The following is a 21,370-nucleotide window of genomic DNA, read 5'->3' as shown; positions in this document are numbered from 1 at the left end:
AAAATATACACACTGATGGTGTGACTTCAGGGAAAATGTGTCACTGACTTGGAAAAGACAAGTTAAAGCCAGTGTATGTTAGTTATCTTTAGTTATAATCAAATTAAGCATTCATAACTTTTTTTTTTGGTCATGGGGCTTGAACTCTGGGCCCGGGTGCTGTCCCTCAGCTTTCAGCTCAAGGCGAGCTCTCTACCACTTGAGCCACAGCGCCACTTCCAACAAGCATTCATAATTTAAAGGAAACAAATTAATTAAAATTAAGAGAAAAATGCTACAAAAGTATGTACTTATCAGACAAAAAATATTAAGTGTCTCAGTTGCAGGTATAGTAGGATATTATCCTGGACAGGGTATCTGGAAATCATAGATGGTTAAAAATAAAAGCTCAACCAAAAGCCAGGAGCCAGTGACTCACCTATAATCCTAGCTACTCAGGAGGCTGAGATCTGAGGATCTCAGAAGCCAGCTCAGGCAGGAAAGTCTATGAGACTCTGATCTCTAATTAACCACCAATAAGCCAGAAGTGGAGCTGTGGCTCAAGTGGTAGAACACTAGCTTTGGACAAAAATTCAAGCCCCAGGACTGGTACAGAGAAAACCAAACAACAAAAACCCCTCAATCAAAATCAATCAATATTCAGCTAACGGCCACCATCCTCAACGAGGTACACCAGATGTTTTCATGCACTGTGAACGGTTTCCAAAAGGAAGAAACCACACTGTCCTCTACCAACAACCATTTCTGAGAAACACTATCAACATGTGAGATGCTTTTGACTATCAGTTTCCAAGTTGCTTGGGTAAAAGCAGAAGGTTGGGTGACGTGAGAGCCTGAAGTTCTTATTCCAGCACTTTCACTGGACCTCAATTTCTCTACCCTGGAAACTATTAAGGTTACCTTCAGAACCACAGAATAAGCAGAGACACGTTGAACGACTCATCTGATCAAGAGGGGCACATCAATAACATGGATTGGTGACAGTTCAAGTTTAGTAAACCTCTTAGGTAAACTTGCAATATTTATCTAGGCTATATTACAAACAGAGAATGTTGTCTGCAACTTAAAACTTTCAATGTGGGCGCTAGAGACACTAGCAAGCAAGCCTCCTATTCTCGAGCCCAAGCTAGATGTAGTTGAGGACAGAGCATAGTTCCCTTTAACTCTCTCTGTTAGTGAAGCAAGTCTCATCCCATATGAAGCCCCATCCATATTCTCAATCCAACCCTCCAAGTCTTCCTACCTGAGCCACAATTTAGTTAGATGCCTCTTCCCCCCCCAAAAAAAAACAACTTTGTTCCTTCCTGGGTATAGTAAACTTAGGAAGGGTAGGAAAAGGGAAATGATGAGGGCCAGTGAGATTCTCAACAGAGACTCTGGTAATGCCTGAAACTATGATTGGTTGTCAAGGTCTGAGATATGCTACTGTCTTCTAGTTGGTAGAAGCCACCGATTCACCTAAACTTCCACTAAACACAAGACAGAGTCCCATGACAAAGAATTATCCAGCCCCTAAGGTTGAGAAACATTATAGTACCTTCATGTTTAAAGGCTGGATTGTAAACGTAGCACAATGGTCTAAGCGGTTCTTGGCTCCTATGACTTATTGCTTTGGGAAAGGAACCCTCAGAATAGAAGACAATGAGTATGTGCTCCTCTTCTAAGAAGCTCCATTTAGAGTGTTGGTTTAATTGGCCAAGAAGCAATCTTCTGAAATAGGATGTGAATATTTTCTAAGCCTGAGAAATTGCCTAGTCTCAGGTTCCTGGTTTGTAAACTCCTTGGTTTTCTGATATACTAGAATCACTAGTGCTTACCCCTAGAGGCTGTCATGAAAATGGATGCCTCAGCCAGATGCTGGTGGCTCACGCCTGTAATCCTAGCTACTCAGGTGGCTGAGATCTGAAGATCACAGTTCAAAACCAGCTGGGGCAGGGAAGTCCCTGAGACTCTCTATTCTCCAATTAACTACCAGAAAACCAGAAGTGGTACTGTGGTTTAACATGGTGGAGTTAAGCCAGCCTTGAGGGAAAAAGCTCAGGGACAGCTCCTAGGCCCCGAATTCAAGCCCCATGACCAACAACAACAACAACAAAAAAGGAAAATGGATACCACCACCAGGCAATGGTGGCTTAGGCAGAAGTGCTTGCATTTGCCTCTGTGTTTGGGTTGAGTCTGTCAAAGCAGGTCCCTGTTTTTCCTGACTGTAAAGTCAGCCCTTGGGGACCTTTATGAATGGAGTGATGTCACAGCTTCAGCTGGAGAGGTGGAGAAGCCACAGGGTGGGAAGCTGGGTGGCCTTTGTGTGGGAGGGTGCATTTCCAGGTACTTCTGTGGGCTGTGAGGGACCCTTCCATCCAGAGCGGGAAGCACTCCTTCCTGTTATTCTGGCTGGCTCTGCCCTCCTGGGCCCTGGAAGTCCCTCCAGTGCTGGCTCATCAGTCCTCACCCTGCGTCATTCTCCTCAGGCCACCACGCTGGCCCCGCTGGGAAGAGCAGACCTGAGGGGCCTGGGCCACTCTTCCTTTGACCAAACATGTCCTAGGCCTTGGCAGGGAGGATGTGGGGAGCTGAGCCTCAGGGATCCATGATCCTGGGGCCCTAGGGACTTTAGGAAGCACCTGAAGCTGTTTAGAGGACAGGCGTAGTAACTTCCCATTCATCTCCTTGTGGAGCTGGGTGCTTTTGGGGACGTAGCATTGTACCTGGGATCTGGGACCTGGTAAGAGTGGATGTCCAGGGTGCTAGACCACATAAATATTCAAGGGGTTCAATAGATATCCCCAATTCCAGACTTCCTTAAGATAGGCCCCATCAGGGGATATTCCTGCTGGTTGAAGGATGGGTTGACATTGAGAACTCATCACCCTCTCATCTAGATCAAACGTATTTCTCTTATAAATTCAGTACCTTTATTTTTTCAATGAAAACAGGGGCTGTTTCAACAAAAGGCTTTTTCTTTCTTTGACTTGTGAATTTATTGACTGATCATTGAGCGCGCAGGTTTTTAGACGATTGTTCTTGCTGTACAGGACAAAGAATCATGACACTTGATCACGCAAAGGACAGGGTGGTGGAAATGAATTCAGGCACACAGGGCTGATGTCGGCTTGGGAAGGATGTGAGGGGGGTCATCAGTCCCTGGCTACCTCTGGGGTCTGTGTCATCGGCCTGAGCAATGCCAGAGAGTCTCGGGAAGCTCAATTTGGTTGGGAAGAGGAGTAGCCCAGCCATGAGGCTCAGCTGAAAGCAGTTCAAAACTGAACTCCAGGCTCTCAAACTCTGCCTTTCAGAGGGTCTTGGCAATCTCTCCATGGTTTGGGCAGATCCTCCTTTTTATCTCTTCTTCCTCTCTTCCCTGATCGATGGATCTATTGACAACTGATTCATACACAATTCTTATGTCCATCTTTAATCATTCTAGTGAGGCAGAAAAGGGACTTACTGCATGTACTCCTTCCTTGTCTGACAACAGACATTAACTAAAACCTTTAGTCTTGGGCCAGGTAGCTGTGAGATGCACCTGACTTTGTTTTCTGCTACTAGATCACAAGGCTTGAGACTGGGAAATTTATTTATTTATTTTTAATGTCTTTATTTAGCTCACAGTTCTGGAGGCTTGTTGGGGCTTCATCTGGTGAAGGTCTTTTTGCTACAGTCTAATATGGAGGAAAAAAATTACATGATGAAAGAGAATATGGTGGAGGGGGGTGGGGCCGGGCTGAACTCATTCTCTTCACTTTTTTTTTTTAATCAGGAAGTTTCTTCTGTAACAGTAGCATTAATTCATTCAGGAGAGCAGAGGACTCTTGATAGTCCCACAAAATTATCTGAATGGAGACACTCAAATCATAACAGCACCCTAGACATTCCAAATGGAAATCTCTTGGGTTTTAGAGTCAGAAAGACCTGTGTTAAATTCTAGTCTCTCATTCCTTAGCCACAGACAGAACCTTAGTGAAGGGTAACCTCTGTGGATATCAAAGTTTATAGAGGAAGGTCACTGGGAGGCTTAAAGGACATAGTGCTTAACAAGTAACTCCACAAAAATGGCCTTCATTACTTCTTTTTTCCCTTTGTCCACTGGGTCTTCCTTTTTTATTTTTGCCTTTGTGTGTGTGTGTATGTGTGTGTGTGTGTGTGTGTGTGTGTGTGTGTGTGTGTGTGTGTATAGTATGCATGTGTGTACACACACTGTATTGGTGCTTGAACTCAGTGCCTGGGCACTGTCCCTTAACTTTTATACTCAAGGCTGGCACTGTACCTCTTGAGCCACACCTCCATTTCCGGCTTTTTTTCTGGTTACTTGAGATAAGAGTCTCACAAACTTTCCTGCCCAGGCTGGCTTTGAACTTTGATCCTCAGATCTCAGCCTCAAAAGTGGCTAAGATTACAGGCATGAGCCACTGACACCTGGCCTGGGCTTTTTGATCATTTTATATAGATGCCTGGGAACAATGATAAAGATAATTTTTACTTGTTGTCCATATCAGGATGTTACCAGAGCAAGATGGGGTAAAAAATGGAGACATTCTTTCTTATTGGGAAACCTCTTTGCTTCATTGTGACCCTGAATGAGTAATAAGCTCTCTTACTACTTGATCCAAGTGCTCTAGTCATGGGCTAGTGGTATACAGGCCCCTGGTTCTCTTCTCTTGAGTAATTGCAGTTTAATTGTACCTCTTTGGGCAGCAATTCTCTTTTTACCCAGGGCTCCAGCTAGTGGTATTCTCTTCACCTCTACGTGTGGGCCACAGGATCCCAGAATTTGGGCATGCATGTTCACAGGGGAGTCGCTACTGACCAGGGCTTTGTCTACAGTGATCCTGAGTGCTCCCAGATGTGGATTCTCTTCCTTGTCTGCGGGAATCCTGGAGACCCATAGGCAATGCATTTGGGATTAGAAAAAAATAGGAAGATGCAATGAAAAGAAAGTAAGAATCCAGAAAAGGATTTTTCACTCTACTGCTTAAGATGGTGATGGCTTTATTCTTGAAGAGATCATTGGAACAGAATGTGGAGGGAATTGTTTATACTTAAAACTCTCAGTGGCAGGTGAGAAATTGACGAAAACGAAGAGCAAGGACCTTAGAAAGTGGGAGTTCTCTAAATTGCCAGATTCTGTCAGTACAAATGAGCACATTTCAGAGTCAGAGAAGTGAAAAGAAGTCCATGTCATCAGAAAATGAAGGTGCTAAGAAGTTAAATGACCTGCTCCAGTTTATAAAATAGAAAATAGATGGAGTGTGGCCCATGTTTCCTGGCTCTTGGCACAGAATACTCCTGTCTATTTGTGTGGCTATAGCTAAGCACCGGAGGGTAGGTAATTATAAATACAGGAAGTGACTGATTGTAGTTCTGGAAAAATCCATATCAAGTTTCTGGTAGATTTTAAGGTCAGTCAGGATCCCAGACTCTGCTTCCAAGATGGCACATTATTGCTGTATCTGGAAGGGATGAATAAACACTGTGTTCTTACTTGATGGAAGGAATGGAAGGGACTGAACCTCCCCTCCTCCCCACCCACTTCCTAGACACCCACCTTTTACTACTATCACATCAGTGATATTCAAAGCACAACAATTCCTTACCTCCAAACTCATCCTTATTCAATTGAAAAACAAATATTGGTGCTATATAAGAAAAAAAATTGACTCATATCCATGCATTTTGTTTGTGGGGGGAAACGGCCTTTCTGATTTAGGAAAGAGTCAAAACTCGTGTAGACAACCGAGCAAATCACAGTACTGATAGTACTGTCTGTATGTAGCAGTAGCACAAGGTCCCTCCTGACTGTGTCCTTCCTCAAAGCTCTGATTCAGTGCCACAGTATGCCTCATGCCAACAGAGGCCTGCCCTTCACTCAGTGGTGTCACAGCATTGATATGCAGGCTTCATGCTGAGTTGCTGTAATTCGGATATCCTGGGAGCTGGCAAGTGATTCGAGCATCTCATCTAAGACTTCTCAGCAGGGGTCAGGGCTGCTCTCTGGTCCTCAGAAGCTCTTTCTTGCCCTATCTTCTATGTGTCTCAGCCAATGTCTGCTGTGAGGGGAGGTCATTGTATTCTTGGCTGGTTCCTGGCTGGCATGAGGTGCAGTGTTAGTGTTGAGTGTGGCCCTCACTGACAGTGAGCTAACCAGATGGTCTACACAAGAGCATAATTAGCCAAGGGCAGATGATTCACTCCTGTAATCCTAGCTACTCAGGAGGCTGAGATCTGAGGACCATGGTTCAAGGCCAGCCTAGGCAGAAAAGTCTATGACACTCTGACTTCCAAAAAGCTGGAAATACATCTGTAGCTCAACTGGTAGAACACCAGCCTTGAGTGAAAAAGCTAAGGGACAGCTCCCAGGATATGAGTTCAAACCTCAGTACTGGCACCAAAAACTTTTTTTAAAAAGATTAATTAATTGATTAAAAGAAATTGAAAGCACAATTAGATGTTCAGATATGCCCCTCCCCCCCACCCCCCCACCCCTGGGCTTCAGATGTTTCTTCTTTCAAAACCCTGCAGTGGGTCAGGTCTGCCCTTTCATCAAGGCCCAGGCAGGCCTATCATTCCTATTGTTTTAAGAAGAATTTCCTGGCCTTGAGTCTAAAATTAAATTGCCCTTTGAGAGTTTCCTATTTTGTCTGTTCCGGCCTCTCCTGGTGTCCACACCACCCCTAGTCCCCTGTTCTTGATAAACAGGCATGCTCAGGAGAGCTAGGGAGGACTTCTACTCTGCCTCCCTCCCTTTGCCTCCAACAGAGCAGAATGATGATACCCCAAGACGCATCACCAATCTGCCAGTCATTCTGAGGCCAAGCACACCCCAGCAAAATCCTTCTTAGCAGCTCTGTACATACCATGTCTAGTAAGTGTAAGAAGATACCATATGCAGAGAAAGAAGAGGCTAGACTCAGTTACAAATCAGTGTTGCTCTACCTCGAGTCAAGGAAGGAGTGACTGTATACAAAGAGGTAAAGAGTTTAAGCTAAAGTAGGGCCTGTGTGTTATACTATGTGTTATAGTCCCTGCCATGCAAGAGTCTGGTGACTGTACTACCAAGGTACTTTCCTGAAACATGGGGGTCCGTGAGAGCAAAGCCATGTTTGGGTATGGTTTCAGGGAAGCTTGAATATTTTTTTAAGGGGACACTGTCATGAATTGGCACTACAATTGACAACTTTTGGCTCTCCCTAGGCTTCTTTGCTCTGTGGGGTTGTTAGTCTGATGAAGATTGTCCAATCCAACATCAAGAGGAGAATGTAGGTAGGTCAGCACAACTGAGCCTTTGAGTTAGCAAGGAACCCAGAGGTCAGGTTGTCAGGGCCGCGCTCCACAGGAAACAAAGCTTAGGGAGATTAAGTGACAAGCCATAGATTACACAGCTCAGACAGGATTTGAACCCAAGCTTCCTGCTCTAGAGTCTTTCTGCTCCACTGCAAGAGTATCCCTGACTTCCTAGAAAACAGTACACCAATTCTAGTCCCAGGATTCATTCACCCAGCATGGACTCAGCTTCACTTCTGGCTTTAAAATGTGCTTAGACATTGCAGCATCTTAAAAATGTTGATTGTATTCTCCATTTATGGCCTGGGGTTAAGCCCCAGGATTCTGGAGATAACCAAAGGAAAGGAGAGTTAACACACGGGGAGACATGTGAGGAAAGTGAAAGAAGAGCTTATAAGTGCAGGCAAATGAACCACCTGCACTTCGAAGGCTAAAGCCAGAGAGACTAGCTGAAGAATAGCTCACACACATTCTCCTTAGATTCACTGACCTCATAAGTTTGTGATCTGCTCTCATAAAACTATTCTCCTGGTTCCTCTTTTCCAATTTTGTAGGACTTTGGAGGGGGGTGGGGGAGAGAAGGAAGCCAATGAGCAAATGAATGTGGCAAGGCAGAAGACGGAAGTGGAAGAGATGACCCTGGAGACATTAGCTGCAGGCAGTGGAGAAGGAGAGATGGAAAATTCCCACTCCATGACCCTGAAGTGTGAGCCATGGCGTGAGGGAGAGGGTACAAACAAGGTTTGTGATCCTTATATCTCAACCGAGTAGCCACCAACACTCAGCTTCAACCACGTGTGTGTGTGTGTGTGTGTGTGTGTGTGTGTGTGTGTGTGTGTGTATGTGTTGGTCCTGAGGCTTAAACTCAGGGCCTGGGCTAGCACTTGAGTCACAAATCCACTTCTAGCCTTTTTTGCTGGTTCACTGGAGATAAGAGTCTTACAGACTTCCCTGCCCAGGCTTTGAACTGCAACCCTCAGATCTCAGCCCCCTGAGTAGCTAGGATTACAGGCACCCGGTTTCCAACTTTTTTTTCGGGGGGGGGTTTCAGTGATGGGGGCCTGGGTACTATCCTTGAGCTCTTTTACTCAAGGCTAGAGCTCTACCAATTTGAGCCACAACACCACTTCCAGTTTTTGAGTAAGAGTGTCACAGGAACTTTTCTGTCCAGGCTAGCTTCAAACTGTGATCCTCAGTTCTCAGCCTCCTGTGTAGCTGGGATTACAGGCATGAGCCAACAGCACTTGGCTCAACCGTTATTTCTGACCAAACTATTGCCTCACACAGCTTCATGTTGTAGAGGTGGGAGAAAGAATCTGAAATCTAACGGAGCAGGGTTATATTTAGGTCTTCATTATTTTATTAGGAGCATGGCCTTTGGATATGTGCTTACACTCTTAAAGTCTCCATCTTGTGAAATGGAGATGCAAACAGTAATGGTGCAAGATTGTGGTGCGAATGAACAGGGACTGTTGTCTGTAGGGGCCTTCGCCTGCCAGCTGGTGCCAACAGCCGTGAGATGTCTGTTGGTTCCTTTCATCAGTAACCTTTGGGAGGAAGAGTGAAAAACTGTCAGATGGTTTCCTTAAAACGGTGGCAGAGATTGGGTGTGTGGCTCACAACTCATTGACTCATCTCTGGATACAGCCTAGAAAGGAAGGTGTCAATGAAGAGTTTGTTTTGGGTGGTGCCTTTTCAATTCAACGAGTTAAGAGCTTTGCCACCCAGATTTCGAACCTACTGATAACTGGCTTCTTTCTCCTCAAGTAGGGCAGTTTCATAATGAATTGGAATTCGTGAAGTGGTTCTCTTTGAGTAAAAATGGCACTTTCATACGCTATGGTATAGTTTTTAAGTCAGTTGATGAAATGTCAAAGAAACAGGCAGGTGTCTAGATAACAGATCATTGACAGTGGCATCCATTAGCAAGGATGCTGGTGGCTTATGGGAGACTTGGACATTAAAGACATAAAGTCATTCTTTAATGAACAGTCCTCTGGCTCTATTGGGAGCCAGAGAAAATACATCTTTTAAAAATACACAGTTTTACAGGGTACTAGTGGTTCACGCCTCTAGTTTCAGATCTGAGAATCATAGGTTGAAGCCAGCTCAGGCAGGAAAGTCTGTGAGACTCTAATTTCCAATTAACTACTTAAAAAATAAAAGCTGGAAATAGAGGTATGGCTCAAGTGGTAGAGCTCTAGCCTTGAGCAAATGAAGCCCAAGGAGAGTGCCAATGCCCTGAGTTCAAACCCCAGGACCAGCACAAGCATAAATAGCTAATTAATAAATAAGCCTAATTCTATTTATAAATAAAGATGAGCTATCCCTCTTGACGAAAGAACCTCTTTGAGGAACAGAAGATACTCTACCCAAAAAGGCAGTGACATAAAATGAAGCTGATACCATCCCTGGTTGTCCTACAGACATAGTGAGCTGGCCTTCATTACCAACATAGCTGTTTTGCAGACCTGAATCTCACTGTGTTTTCTCTGCCCTCTAGCTGATATTTTTTTCCCCACAATACCTCTAGGTATATTAAGCCTTGCCTTTTCAGTGGCCTTTCCATAGCAAAGAAAACTCATACTTTCCTTATATTGAATTCTACCCATCTCAATCACCTGCCACTATAGCAGGGCCTGTAACACACAGCCCGTCATCTGCTTGCAAGGTTTCTAATTATTCTTTTTGCTGCCCTCTGACAACGCTCTTATTTCCACTCTCCTCTGTCATGGCACAAAAACCTTACAAGAACACCACACTTAACCCTTCCAGTCACTGCCTTCAAAGGATCTTTTGCTTTTAGTAAGCCATGGACATTTGTGACCCAAAAGAAGAAAGGTATGAGAACAACAGAATGGTGAGACAAAGGGCAAGGGGGTAGCCAATGCAACAGTGATATACATAAGACAATATGGGGAGATGGGTAGTAGGGAGGATAAGTAGGAGAAAAATGAGGGAAGGGGTGACAAGCTTAACAAGAAATGTACTTATTATCTTACTTATGTAACTGTAAGCCCTCTGTATATCACCTTGACAATAAAAAATAAATTTAAAAACAGAAGAAAGAGATGGGTAACTTAGAGTTCTCCTTCATACCATTTAGAGCCAAAATTCTCTCCCTTGAGATCCTGTTCCTAGGACTTTGACGCTTGATATTGAATTTGGAGAAAGGATCTGAGGGATAGAATTGAGAGCCCATAGTGTGACTTATATGCATCTAAGAAATGTGTTGTGTGGGTTTTTTGTTTGTTTATTGGGGCTTCACCTCAGGGACTGGGCACCGTCCTTGGGCTTTTGTGCTCAGGGCTAGTGCTCTACTGCTGGAGTCACAGCTCCACTCCCGGCTTTTTTGGTGCTTCATTGGAGAAAAGCATCTCACAGAGAAATAAATGTGTCTTGTATGGACTGTTTCCAAGTGTTGTGGATGACTGCTTATTGTTGGAGAATCAGAAGAAGGTCTCTCAGCAGCCACTCTAGGAGTTCACAGTATTAAAAGAAGTTGTCAGCAAAATGGTTTGAAGCCAAAATTCAGGAAACTGTATCTTACTGATGCTCACAGTGTTTTGATTTGTGTGTGTGTGTGTGTGTGTGTGTGTGTGTGTGTGTGTGTGTGTGTGTGTGTGTGATAATTTCCCCAAATCTCTTGGTTCAAAACACATACAGGTAGAAAATCTTTCTTAGTTTCTCAGGCTTCCTGGCAGCAGAAGGCCAAGAACGTTAGCCTTGATCTTCATTTCGTCCTCAGGATATGCTTGTTGGAAGGTTGAGGAATAGTTAGTACTGTGTTCTCAGTACCTTCAGAGCAGGTGGAAGATAAACAGTCCCAAAGTAAATGCCATCCAGTACCAGCTTAAATAACTTCATGAGTATTAGCACATACAAGATCCGCATTCATGGGGTCTTACATTGGGCACAGTGCCTTCTTCTACATTTAGGGTTCAATGGTCACTTTTCTCTGTGCCAATATATTGTTTCTGTTTTTGTTGTTGTTTTGGCCAGTACTGAGACCTGAACTCAGGACTGGGGCACTGTCCCTCAGCTTTCTTCTTCAAGGCTGGCTCTCTACCACTTTAGCCACAGATCCACTTCTTGTTCTGTAGATCAGAGTCTCATGGACTTTCCTGCCCAGACTAGCTATGAATTGCCATCCTCAGATCTCACCTCTTGAGTAGCTAGGATAACAGGCGTGAGCCAGGGACACCTCACTATGTTCTATTGCTTTTTCTTTTTTTTTTAACTAAGCTTTTGAGAGCAGGCGTGGACCACTGCAAAATAAAGGAGTATGTGGTAAGTGACTGAATGTAAAATAATGGACTGAGTTCTTATATGCTCAAGGGGAAAGCCAGCATCAGATCCTACAATTAGAGAATCTATTAGGCTATCTTCTGTCAATGGCCCCTAAGAGGTGCATTCCTTAGCACTTCCCATCAATTGTTTTAATCACATTAACTTCTTTGCAGAGTTTTGTTTCTCTTCATTGGGGTCTGGGTTCCCATGGCTGTGGAAGGGCCATGTGAGTATAGGGATAAAGGAACGTTGATGATGAGCTAGTACAGCTTAGATTCTTACTCTCCAGAAAATTGTTCCATGAATCTGCCTCCCTTTTTATAATCTTAATATTTACCTCGCTTGCTTTATAGAAGAAATGCTAAATGATACCTACTTATGATTGAGGGTCAGCTATCTTGAATTTCGCATGTATAATGAGTATGTTTATGGGACAGCTTCCTGTTTTATTTTCATTTTATTCTGGCAATCCTAAGACCTGAGCTCAGGCCCTTGTGTTCTGCTCTTGCAGCATGGATCCGGTCTTCTTGCTGTTACATCATTTCTCAGGTAGAGTCTCCAGCTTTTTCCCAAGCTAGCCTCACAGCTGTGATTCTCTTGTCTCAGCCTACAGAGTAGCTGGGACTACAGGCATGAACCACAATACTCAGCCCTTTTTATTTTGCTTTACATATAATTTTCTTATGCATATCATTTCATATACATGGCTTTTACCTGGTGAAGTAAGTGGTATTTGCCCCACTTAATAACTGAGTAAAATGAAGTTTAGCTTAAGAAGCAGATCAGACTCACATTAGTAAGTGGTGAAGCCAAGAGTTGAATCTATGTACATCTGACTTCCTCTGAATTCAGAAGGTAAGGTTTTACACACTACACATCATGGCCTTTCCCATAGCTATCTATCTTCATTAGACAGTGCTGGGCCATCTGTTTTATGACATAAATCCCCACATACTGGAAGAAAATCTTGTCTAACAACCAATGTCATTACCACCTACCCTCACTAGCGGAAAAAAACATGAGATGAATTTTATGAAATAGGTCTGTATTTATTTTAATTTATTTTATTTTATTTCTTGTGGTGGTATACATGTTTGGACTTAAAACCTTGTGCTTGCTCAGCCTGCTTGTTTAGCGGGTGCTCTACCTCTTGAGCCATGACTTTTTGTTGGTTGTTTTAGAGATGGAGTCTCATGGGCTTTTCTGCTCAGGCTAGCTTCATGATCCTCTGGATCTCAGCTGCTTACGTGGCTAGCTAGGTTTACAAGTGTCAGTTACCAGCACCAAACCATTTTTCATTTTCTTTTTGGCATTTGCCACTTACAACTTCTATATATTGGAATGGCTTGTCAGAAGACTGTTTCATGTTTGTTTGTTTTTCTTTTAGAGTAAGGTACCCTAAAAATAAAAATGCTAAGAGTAGGGGCTGGGAAGGTGGCTCAGTGGTAGAGCGCTTGCCTTGCATGCATGAGGCCCTGGGTTCGATTCCTCAGCACCACATAAGCAAAAAAGAAAAAAGCCAGAAGTGGCGCTGTGGCTCAAGTGTGCTAGCCTTGAGGTAAAGAACTGAGGGACAGCGCCCAGGCCCAGAGTTCAGGCCCACAACCGAACCCCCCCCCCAAAAAAGCTAAGAGTGTATATATCTAAAATAATTCGTATTCTGTCCTGTTGTTAACTATGAGTCTTGGTGGGTGGGGTCCTGGGTCTTACACATGTTAAGCAAGCACTCTACCATCAAGTTAAATATGCTCCCAGCCCAACTGCGAACCTTTATTTGAAGATGATAAAAGGTGGTCCTTAAATGTATGAAGAAACGGGGGGAGATGAAGATAGTCATAGCTGGAGTCAGAAATTCTCTTCATTTGCCATGCACTTGGGGGATAAAGGGAAAGGAAATCAATAGTGGATGCTGTTCTATCATTGATAGTTTATCCCTACTCACATGTAACTGGAGAATAATAATAATGAAGTCATAGTAAATATATGTATTCTCCCCCTAATATTATATATATATATATAATATTATATATATATATATATATATATATATATATATATATATATATATATATCCTTTTTGTTTTTCCTGGTCACAGAGGCAGGGACCTGTCAATACCTTTGAAGATCCTCGAATGACCTATACTTTCCAGATGAATTATCACCACCAGCAAAGACTTTACTACCCATTCTGGGATGAGATGGCTACCCAGGAAGTTCCCACCGGTCTGGAACACTGCGGCTCAGGTAGGAACATCAACAGGAGCTGGGAAAGAGGATAGAGTTGAAAGACCAGGGAAACTGATGAGGCATGCGTGCATTCTCTGAAGTTACAGCTGCCGTGGCTTGCGTGGGTATGGACTATTGTTCTAATGGAAAGCCCCTGCCTCTGCATCATTTTGCTTTATTTTATTTTGTTCAACAGGAAGACACGAATCTAAGAATGGGTCCCAAAGAGGTCACTTTAGCTCTCTGTTTTGTAAAGAGTGTTGTTTTCTATGGATTTCCTGACACCCGTTTCTATGACACCATGTCGGGCCTATTGACAAAGGGCCTACAGGTTCTGCTACCATAAAGAATGGATTGGAAAAACACAGGTGTGTGGGTTTGTGGACCATCATTTCTCATCTTTTCCACTGTTCTCTGCCTTTGCCCACCTGTGCTTGGCTGCCTCTTCCTCCGTCAGTCTCTCCAGTCCTTCCCTTCTTGTCTCCATGCCAGCTCCTCCCATTCTCCTTCCAGCTCCTCCCTTCATTCCCTCTTCTTCCTGGGCTGCTGGTTGGTAGTGCTGCCCTCTGGTGAGCAGGAATCCGATTCCCGCAGAGCTTTCTAGAATGACCAGAACTCATTTTCTCCAGAGCCTGACCAGTGCAAAGTTCTTTCCTCCCTTCTGTCTTCAGGACCTATTTGGTTTCTCACAGATTCTATTCTTCCTTTGTTTGCTTTCTAGCCTCTCCCTTTTTATTTCCAAAACAAAAACACAAACTGTAAAATGTGATGAGTTCAGAATCATGAATCAGATATTCAGATTAGATTTCCTCAAACCCACGGTCTGATGTATATCCTAATACCAAAACCAGTCCGAATTTGATTTTCACTAGGATGAATTCCAAACATCTCACTGTCCCTACTCTTGTGAAAACAATATAATTTTGAGCAATTACCTGGGTGAAGCTATGGGATAAGGTGAGCCTCTGCAAACTAACTTAAATGCAATTTATTTGTTTATTTTTAGTTCAATATCAACTTTTATAACAGTAAAGAAATAAAACAAATATTGGCTTTAATGACCATGTCATCAGAAATAGACACAGCACATGGTAAGCTGGGACAACACTTAATAGAGCCTGCTCAGCACAGTCAAAGAAGCCAGAGGGGCTACTTTCCAATGGCCTGCTTCTTCTCTAGGAAAGAGTAAATTCAGTCTCTGTGTCCCATATTCTCCTCACTTACTAGCCATTGATTTTTCAGGGATTCTTTGACAGTACCCTGGATTTCAGACATAATAACATTTATGCAATCATATTCTGTTTTGTATCTTTGATCCTTCATCCTCAAACACAAATGCCCCCACTATGTATCTACTTCATGAGGAGGTTGAGAATATTTTATATACCTATTCAATTTAAGGACTTAAAATATGAAGATGTGAATAACAGTGACCTTTAAAAATTCTAAACCAAAATGGATAATATTTGTGTAGGCAGAAGATCAAAAAGGTTGTATCCCTATTTATATGATTATTGAACACAAGGCTTAAATTTTGTATCTCTCAGAGCAACTGAGGTTAAAGTTACCCAAGCCTTAAACTTCCAGCTCTCATTATACATCTTCTTGCTACAATTTATACCTTATTAGTAACTAAGACTGTCTCTGAACTTGACTAAGGCCTCAAAATGAGACTCTCTTCTTCTCCTTCTTCTTCTTCTTCTTCTTCTTCTTCTTTCTTCTTCTTCTTCTTCTTCTTCTTCTTCTTCTTCTTCTTCTTCTTCTTCTTCTTCTTCTTCTTCTTCTTCTTCTTCTTCTTCTTCTTCTTCTTCTTCTTCTTCTTCTTCTTCTTCTTCTTCTTCTTCTTCTTCTTCTTCTTCTTCTTCTTCTTCTTCTTCTTCAGACTGTCTCTGAACTTGACTAAGGCCTCAAAATGAGACTCTCTTCTTCTCCTTCTTCTTCTTCTTCTTCTTCTTCTTCTTCTTCTTCTTCTTCTTCTTCTTCTTCTTCTTCTTCTTCTTCTTCTTCTTCTTCTTCTTCTTCTTCTTCTTCTTCTTCTTCTTCTTCTTCCTTCTTCTCCCTCTTCTTCTTCCTTCTTCTCCCTCCTCTTTTTTTTTTTTAAATTTTGCCACCATGGGGCTTGAACTCTGGGCTTGGGTGCTGTCCCTGCGCTCTTCAGCTCATGGCAAGCATTCTACCCCTTGAGCCACAGCGCCACTTCTGGTTTCTACTGGTTTATTGGAGATAAGAGTCTCAGAGACTTTCCTGCCCGGGCTGGCTTTGAACCACCATCCTCAGATCTCAGCTTCCTGAGTAGCTAGGATTACAGGCATGAGCCACTGGCACCCAGTCAAGACTGTCTCTTCTTTACAGCAAATAAAAATGGTCTTCTATTATTTTATGTGTATGTGTGTGTGTAGGAGGCTTGAACTTGGGGCCTAGGCACTGCCCCTTACTTTTTTTCTCTCAAACCCAACACTCTATCATTTTAACTACAGCTCTACTTCTGTCTTTTTGGTGGTTAATTGTAGATAAGAGTCTCATGGACTTTCCTGCCTGGGGCTGGCTTCAAGCCTCCATCTTTAGATCTCAGCTCAGCCTTTTGAGTAGCTAGGGTTGCAGACATGAGTTATCAATGCCCAACATGGTCCTCTACCTCAAATAAGAAGTAGGTAAACTTCTTAGATGATTTGTTAATTCTCTTCCTTATCAAAGTTCCCAAAGGTAAAAAAAAAAGTGTTTTTATTTCAGGATTAACGAGAAAGTGTCTATGAAGCACATGAAGGTCTCATAAAGGTAGACTGCTTTAAAATGCGGAGACTTACAGGCAGCATAAAGTAGTCTTTCCATAGTCCACTTTATTGTTTCGAGATGAAAGCTGGGGTCACCCAGCCTGTGGCTTTGGGGTCACATGGGAAGGCTGGGTGACCTGGGTGGCCCCCTTTGTGGCTCTGAAAATGGTAGGCCTTGGCCACTCTAGGTGGGGCTTTGGCTCCTGAGCAGTTGATGGCAATCTCTTTGCAGATATAGGCTCTAACTCTCACTTCGCCAGGCTTCCTCAGATGGGAATATCTTGCAAGCACCTTAAGTCATTCTAGCCTCTTCTTTGCTTTGTGAACTGTCCAGATGAAGGAGTCCTAGGGTTCCTTTCTGGGCTGTGGTCCAGTTTGTTTGGGTGATGTTTGGAAGGAGATAGTGGAGTCATTAGAAAGGGAGATGAAAACATGGAACAATGATTTCTCCAGCTGTGGCATATTTCCTAGGAGCTGTGTTGAATAAAAGGGAAAGAGAGAAAAAATACTCCACTTATTTTTTTTCTCCCCAATCTTCTTTTATCCTATTTATAACTTCGGTTTCCTTCCCGTCCTCCATCTCACGGCTACTTCCCACCCTCCTCCTTCATATTTGTGCTCTCAAAAGGGATGAATGAACAGCGTTTCCAAGGATTTTTGCATCTGTCAGAGACTGGAAAACTGACAGGAGGGGCTGTGGGGAGTGGTCAACCCCCCTTACAGCAGCCTTCATTGGAATGTTGTAACTACGCACTAATAGGCAGAGGCTGAGGCAGAGGCGGAAGAGAGGAAGAGAGGAGGAAAGCACAAAGATACAAGTTGGGGAAATAGCCTTGACAGGTGATAGGAAAGATGGAGTAATCCAGAAGAGTCAGGAGCCACCGGTATAGAATAGATGGTAAATGGGATACAGGTGCCGTGGGTGGAGATGGGCCAGAGATCAAGGTGAATATGGCTAAGAGAGGTAGATCATAATGGGGTAAGATTATGAATGGTGAATGGGAAGGGGGGGAAAAGTGGGGAGCCCAGAAAAAAAAGACAAGGCAAGAAGGGGGGAGAGGGATGACATGAAAGAGAAAAATAGATGATTCTGAGAGCATTAACTATATAAGCTAAAATGGGAAGGCACATTTGCATGCAATTGCCCGTGCAGCTGTACATTTCTTCATGACAATCTTGTAGTCATCATTTTCTTTCATTTTTACCTCCTCCTCCTCCCTCTGCCACGGCCCCCTCCTCCCCATCAGCCTGGAGCCATTATGTGAGCCAATGGGGGCTGCGGGCTGGTATTCTGAATGAATGAATAGACCCTTTCTGTCTGGGCTTCTCGTCATCCTTCTGTCAGGGAACTTTGTGAATCAATGAGCCCCTTACACGAGGCAGGGTTGAAATGTCTGTTACTGTTTATAGTCTGACTGGAGTGGCTCCCACTGACCCTGCCTGCTCTGTTCCCTTCCTCTGTTCCACCCTTCAGCTTCAGCCCTCTCTCCTCCTCCTCCTAGCCAGAATCACTTTGTGTGACCGGCTTTTGCTACCTGTCTCAAAGAAATCATTAGTGATGTTTCTTTTTTTTTCTTTTTCTTTATCTATATTTGTATGCTGGTCCTGGGATTTGAACTTGGGGACTAGGTGTTATTCCTTGGCTTTTTGGTTCAAGGCCGGTGCTCTATCACTTGAGCCACAGTTCTTTGGGGGAGTAGTTGGAAGACAAGAATCTCAACGACTTTTACTGCTCTGGATAGCTTCGAACCTCAATCCTCAGATCTCAGCCTTCTGAGCAGCTAGGATCACAGGTACGAGCTATGGGCACCTTAGTTCGAATTCACTAGCATTTTGCTACCACTGTTATGACTACTTCTTATGCATGGCCTTATTGAGAAGCGACAGATAGATGGAGGCCATTCTCTGATGGAAAACAGGAAACCTTAGAGTAGAACCTAGACCTATCTATCCACTATCATTCCAGAAATACTGTTATCAGCCACCCCCTGCAGCACCCAGACCATAAGTTCTCAGTCCATATTTTATTTCAGCCTCTCAATTAGGGTGATTATGAATGTCCTACCATGTATGTACCTTCCAAATTGAAAGAATTGTTCAGGTTTTTTTTAAATTCAGGAATGGTTGTGCAAATGCAATATGAAGTTCATCTGGAATTAACCAAACCCAGGGTGTCACCATCAGAGCACACTTTTGTGAAATAGTTGTTTAGAGTTCAGAAGTAAATATGAAGCTGTAGAACAAAGTAAATCCAACTCACCTTGTTTGAGAAACAAGACAATGCTTTTTCTTATCCTTCTTATGAAATGCAATTTGTCTTTTGGTTGCTTAGCGTAGCAAACCTCCATCTACCTATTGCATAAAATACCTGCCATTTCCTGTTCTTCTTGAGAAAGTATGTGTACATGGTACATCAGTAAAGAACCCAGATTCTAGCCAAGTGGAGTTAGGTATGCTTGTAATCTTAGCCACTGAGAATATAGGGCTGTGGTAAGAGACTCATAGTCCAATGCTTGTCCAGGAAAACACATGCAACTCTACTGAAAACTAAATATGAGTGTGGCTCAAATGGCAGAGTGCAAGCATAAGGCCCTGAGTTCAAACCCTAACACCACTAAAGACAAACAACAACAAAAAAAAGAAGACAGAAAAAGTAAAACAAATCCAGATCATGTGGTCAGATTGTTGACTTTGCAAGTTCTTCCTGACCTTGTGACTCTAGGTGACTTGATTTTCCTCCTATAAAGTGTGCTTCCCAGACCAATAGCAACAATACTATCTGAGAACTTGGTAGAAGTTCAGACTCTTAACCCCAAACCCACACCGGTCCAACCAGGAACTCCTGAAGTGCAAGATCTCCTGGAGGGCTTTAACACAGCCTTGCTCTAAAGGGGATTTCTGTTTCTGTGGGTCAAGGTTGGAGGTCAGGAAAGTAAATTCTTCCTTTCTTTACTTCTTTTTGGCATCTATTATTTATATAGGGTTGGAGGATTTCATTGTTATGTCAACACATATTTACATTGCATTCACTCCCTCCATCACACTTCATGCTTCCCGTACTCCCTAAAAAATAGCACCCTCAACAAATTTCCTTGTTCGACTGTGCAAGTTTAGGACCATTTCTATTAGTACATGTGAGTTGTACAATGGGATTTCACTATGCTATTTCCATACACACACGCAATGTCCCCTGATCAAATCTATTACCGCCATCATTCCCCCTCATCATTCTGCTCTCTTCTTAAAACCATTTCAACAGGTTTTGTTGTTACTTTCATACATGCATATAGGGTACTTCAACCATATTCACCCCCTTCACCCTCTCCATTCTCATTCCCCCCTCCCACTAAGAATTTGTTATACTTCTTATCCTTCATTTTCTTTGTTGCATATTAGTTGTACAAAGAGGTTTCACCATGGTATTTCACACATATGTTATAACACACTTGCATCACATTAGCGCTCTCTATTGCTCTCTCTCCTTCTGTGTCTCCCTACTGCTCTAATTCAACAAATTCCAGTGAGGTTCCTTATGCCATCTTCATAAAATTATTGGCCCTCCAAAATTCTCTCTTATATCTCCTCCTGCTCCCTAGGTCATCCCAAATACTCTGTGTGTGTGTGTGTGTGTGTGTGTGTGTGTGTGTGTGTGTGTGTGTGTGTGTGTGTGTGTGTGTGTGTGTGTGCGTGTGTGTGTGTGTGTATCTTTTGGGACTAGATCCTGAAAATAGAGAAAACATCCAGCCGTTGTCCTTCTGAGTTTGGAGTACTTCACATAATACATTGAATTCCAGAGGAATGTACATTTCTAATAAGTTCCCAGGTGCTGCCACTGCTGGTGTTCCACACTTTGAGAATGACTACATCACTATATACAGAATGTGAAACAGTGCCATCATTTAGCAAGCATAATATGAATGTTTGTTAACATGTGCATTTGAGTCACTGTTATAAAGTACATTTTGGGAGTCCCAACAATGTTTGCAAATCATTGACTCAGACAGTGAACCATGGATTTGCTAAATACCTTTAGTGGCCAGTGCCATTTCCTAGATACTAAAAATATGGATGGATAAAGGAATCAACTTGTGAGCGTGTGTGTATGCATGTGTAAGCATGTATGCACAAGTGCACATGTGCTGGTACTGGGACTTGAACTCAGGGCCTCATACACTTGCTTGGTTTTTTTTTCATTCCAGGCTGGCACTCTACCACTTGAGTCACAGCTCCACTTCTGCCTTTTTGGTGATTAATTGGAGTTAAGAATTTAATGGATTTGTCTGCTTGGGCTGGGCTTGAACCATGGTTGTCAGATCTCAGCCTCCTGAGTAGCTAGGATCACAAGTGTAATTACAAGCCACAAGGGTATGGCTTGGAAACTTTTATTCAAGACTATATTGTGTGTGTGTGTGTGTGTGTGTGTGTGTGTGTGTGTGTGTGTGTGTGTGTGTGTGTGTGTGTGTGTGTGTGTGCGCATTCCCACAAAAAAGCAAATGGTTTCCATATGAAATATTACACACTTATGTCAGCAAGTTTGGCAGTATCAGTGAGTGACTTCAAATCTCACTATTTAACATTTCTGAAACAAATTCGCTAATAAGATGGTGGAAGTGAAGAATGTCTTGCCTAAATAAACTTTGCCCGTTCAAGTGTCAGATAATACTGAGAGTTTGGGTTCAGAAGTCTCTCCCGGGGCTTTCTCAGAAGGCAGGGCGGCTGGGAGGGATCAATCCTGGGCAGTGTTTGGAAAGGGCTATCCACAGCCAGGTGGGAAATTTCAGCAGGAAAACCAGATGCCTCCAGTT

At 43.1% G+C, this 21,370-nt stretch overlaps 1 protein-coding gene across 2 annotated transcripts in view; it reads left to right on the top strand.

The window, feature by feature from the left end:
• Ets1 (ETS proto-oncogene 1, transcription factor) overlaps positions 1-21,370 on the top strand; it is a 147,326-nt gene that overhangs the window by 15,894 nt on the left and 110,062 nt on the right. For both annotated transcript variants that reach the window (XM_070038313.1, XM_070038311.1), the window contains exon 3: positions 13,665-13,812. In XM_070038313.1, coding sequence (XP_069894414.1) covers positions 13,665-13,812 — 148 coding nt within the window. The remainder of the gene's footprint in view (positions 1-13,664; positions 13,813-21,370) is intronic.

Source organism: Dipodomys merriami, unplaced genomic scaffold (assembly GCF_024711535.1).
Source record: "Dipodomys merriami isolate MVZ:Mamm:240054 unplaced genomic scaffold, mDipMer1.0.p SCAF_29, whole genome shotgun sequence".
Classification (NCBI taxonomy): domain Eukaryota; kingdom Metazoa; phylum Chordata; class Mammalia; order Rodentia; family Heteromyidae; genus Dipodomys; species Dipodomys merriami.
Note: the sequence above shows the minus strand (reverse complement) of the source record. Positions and strands in the feature narration are given on the sequence as shown.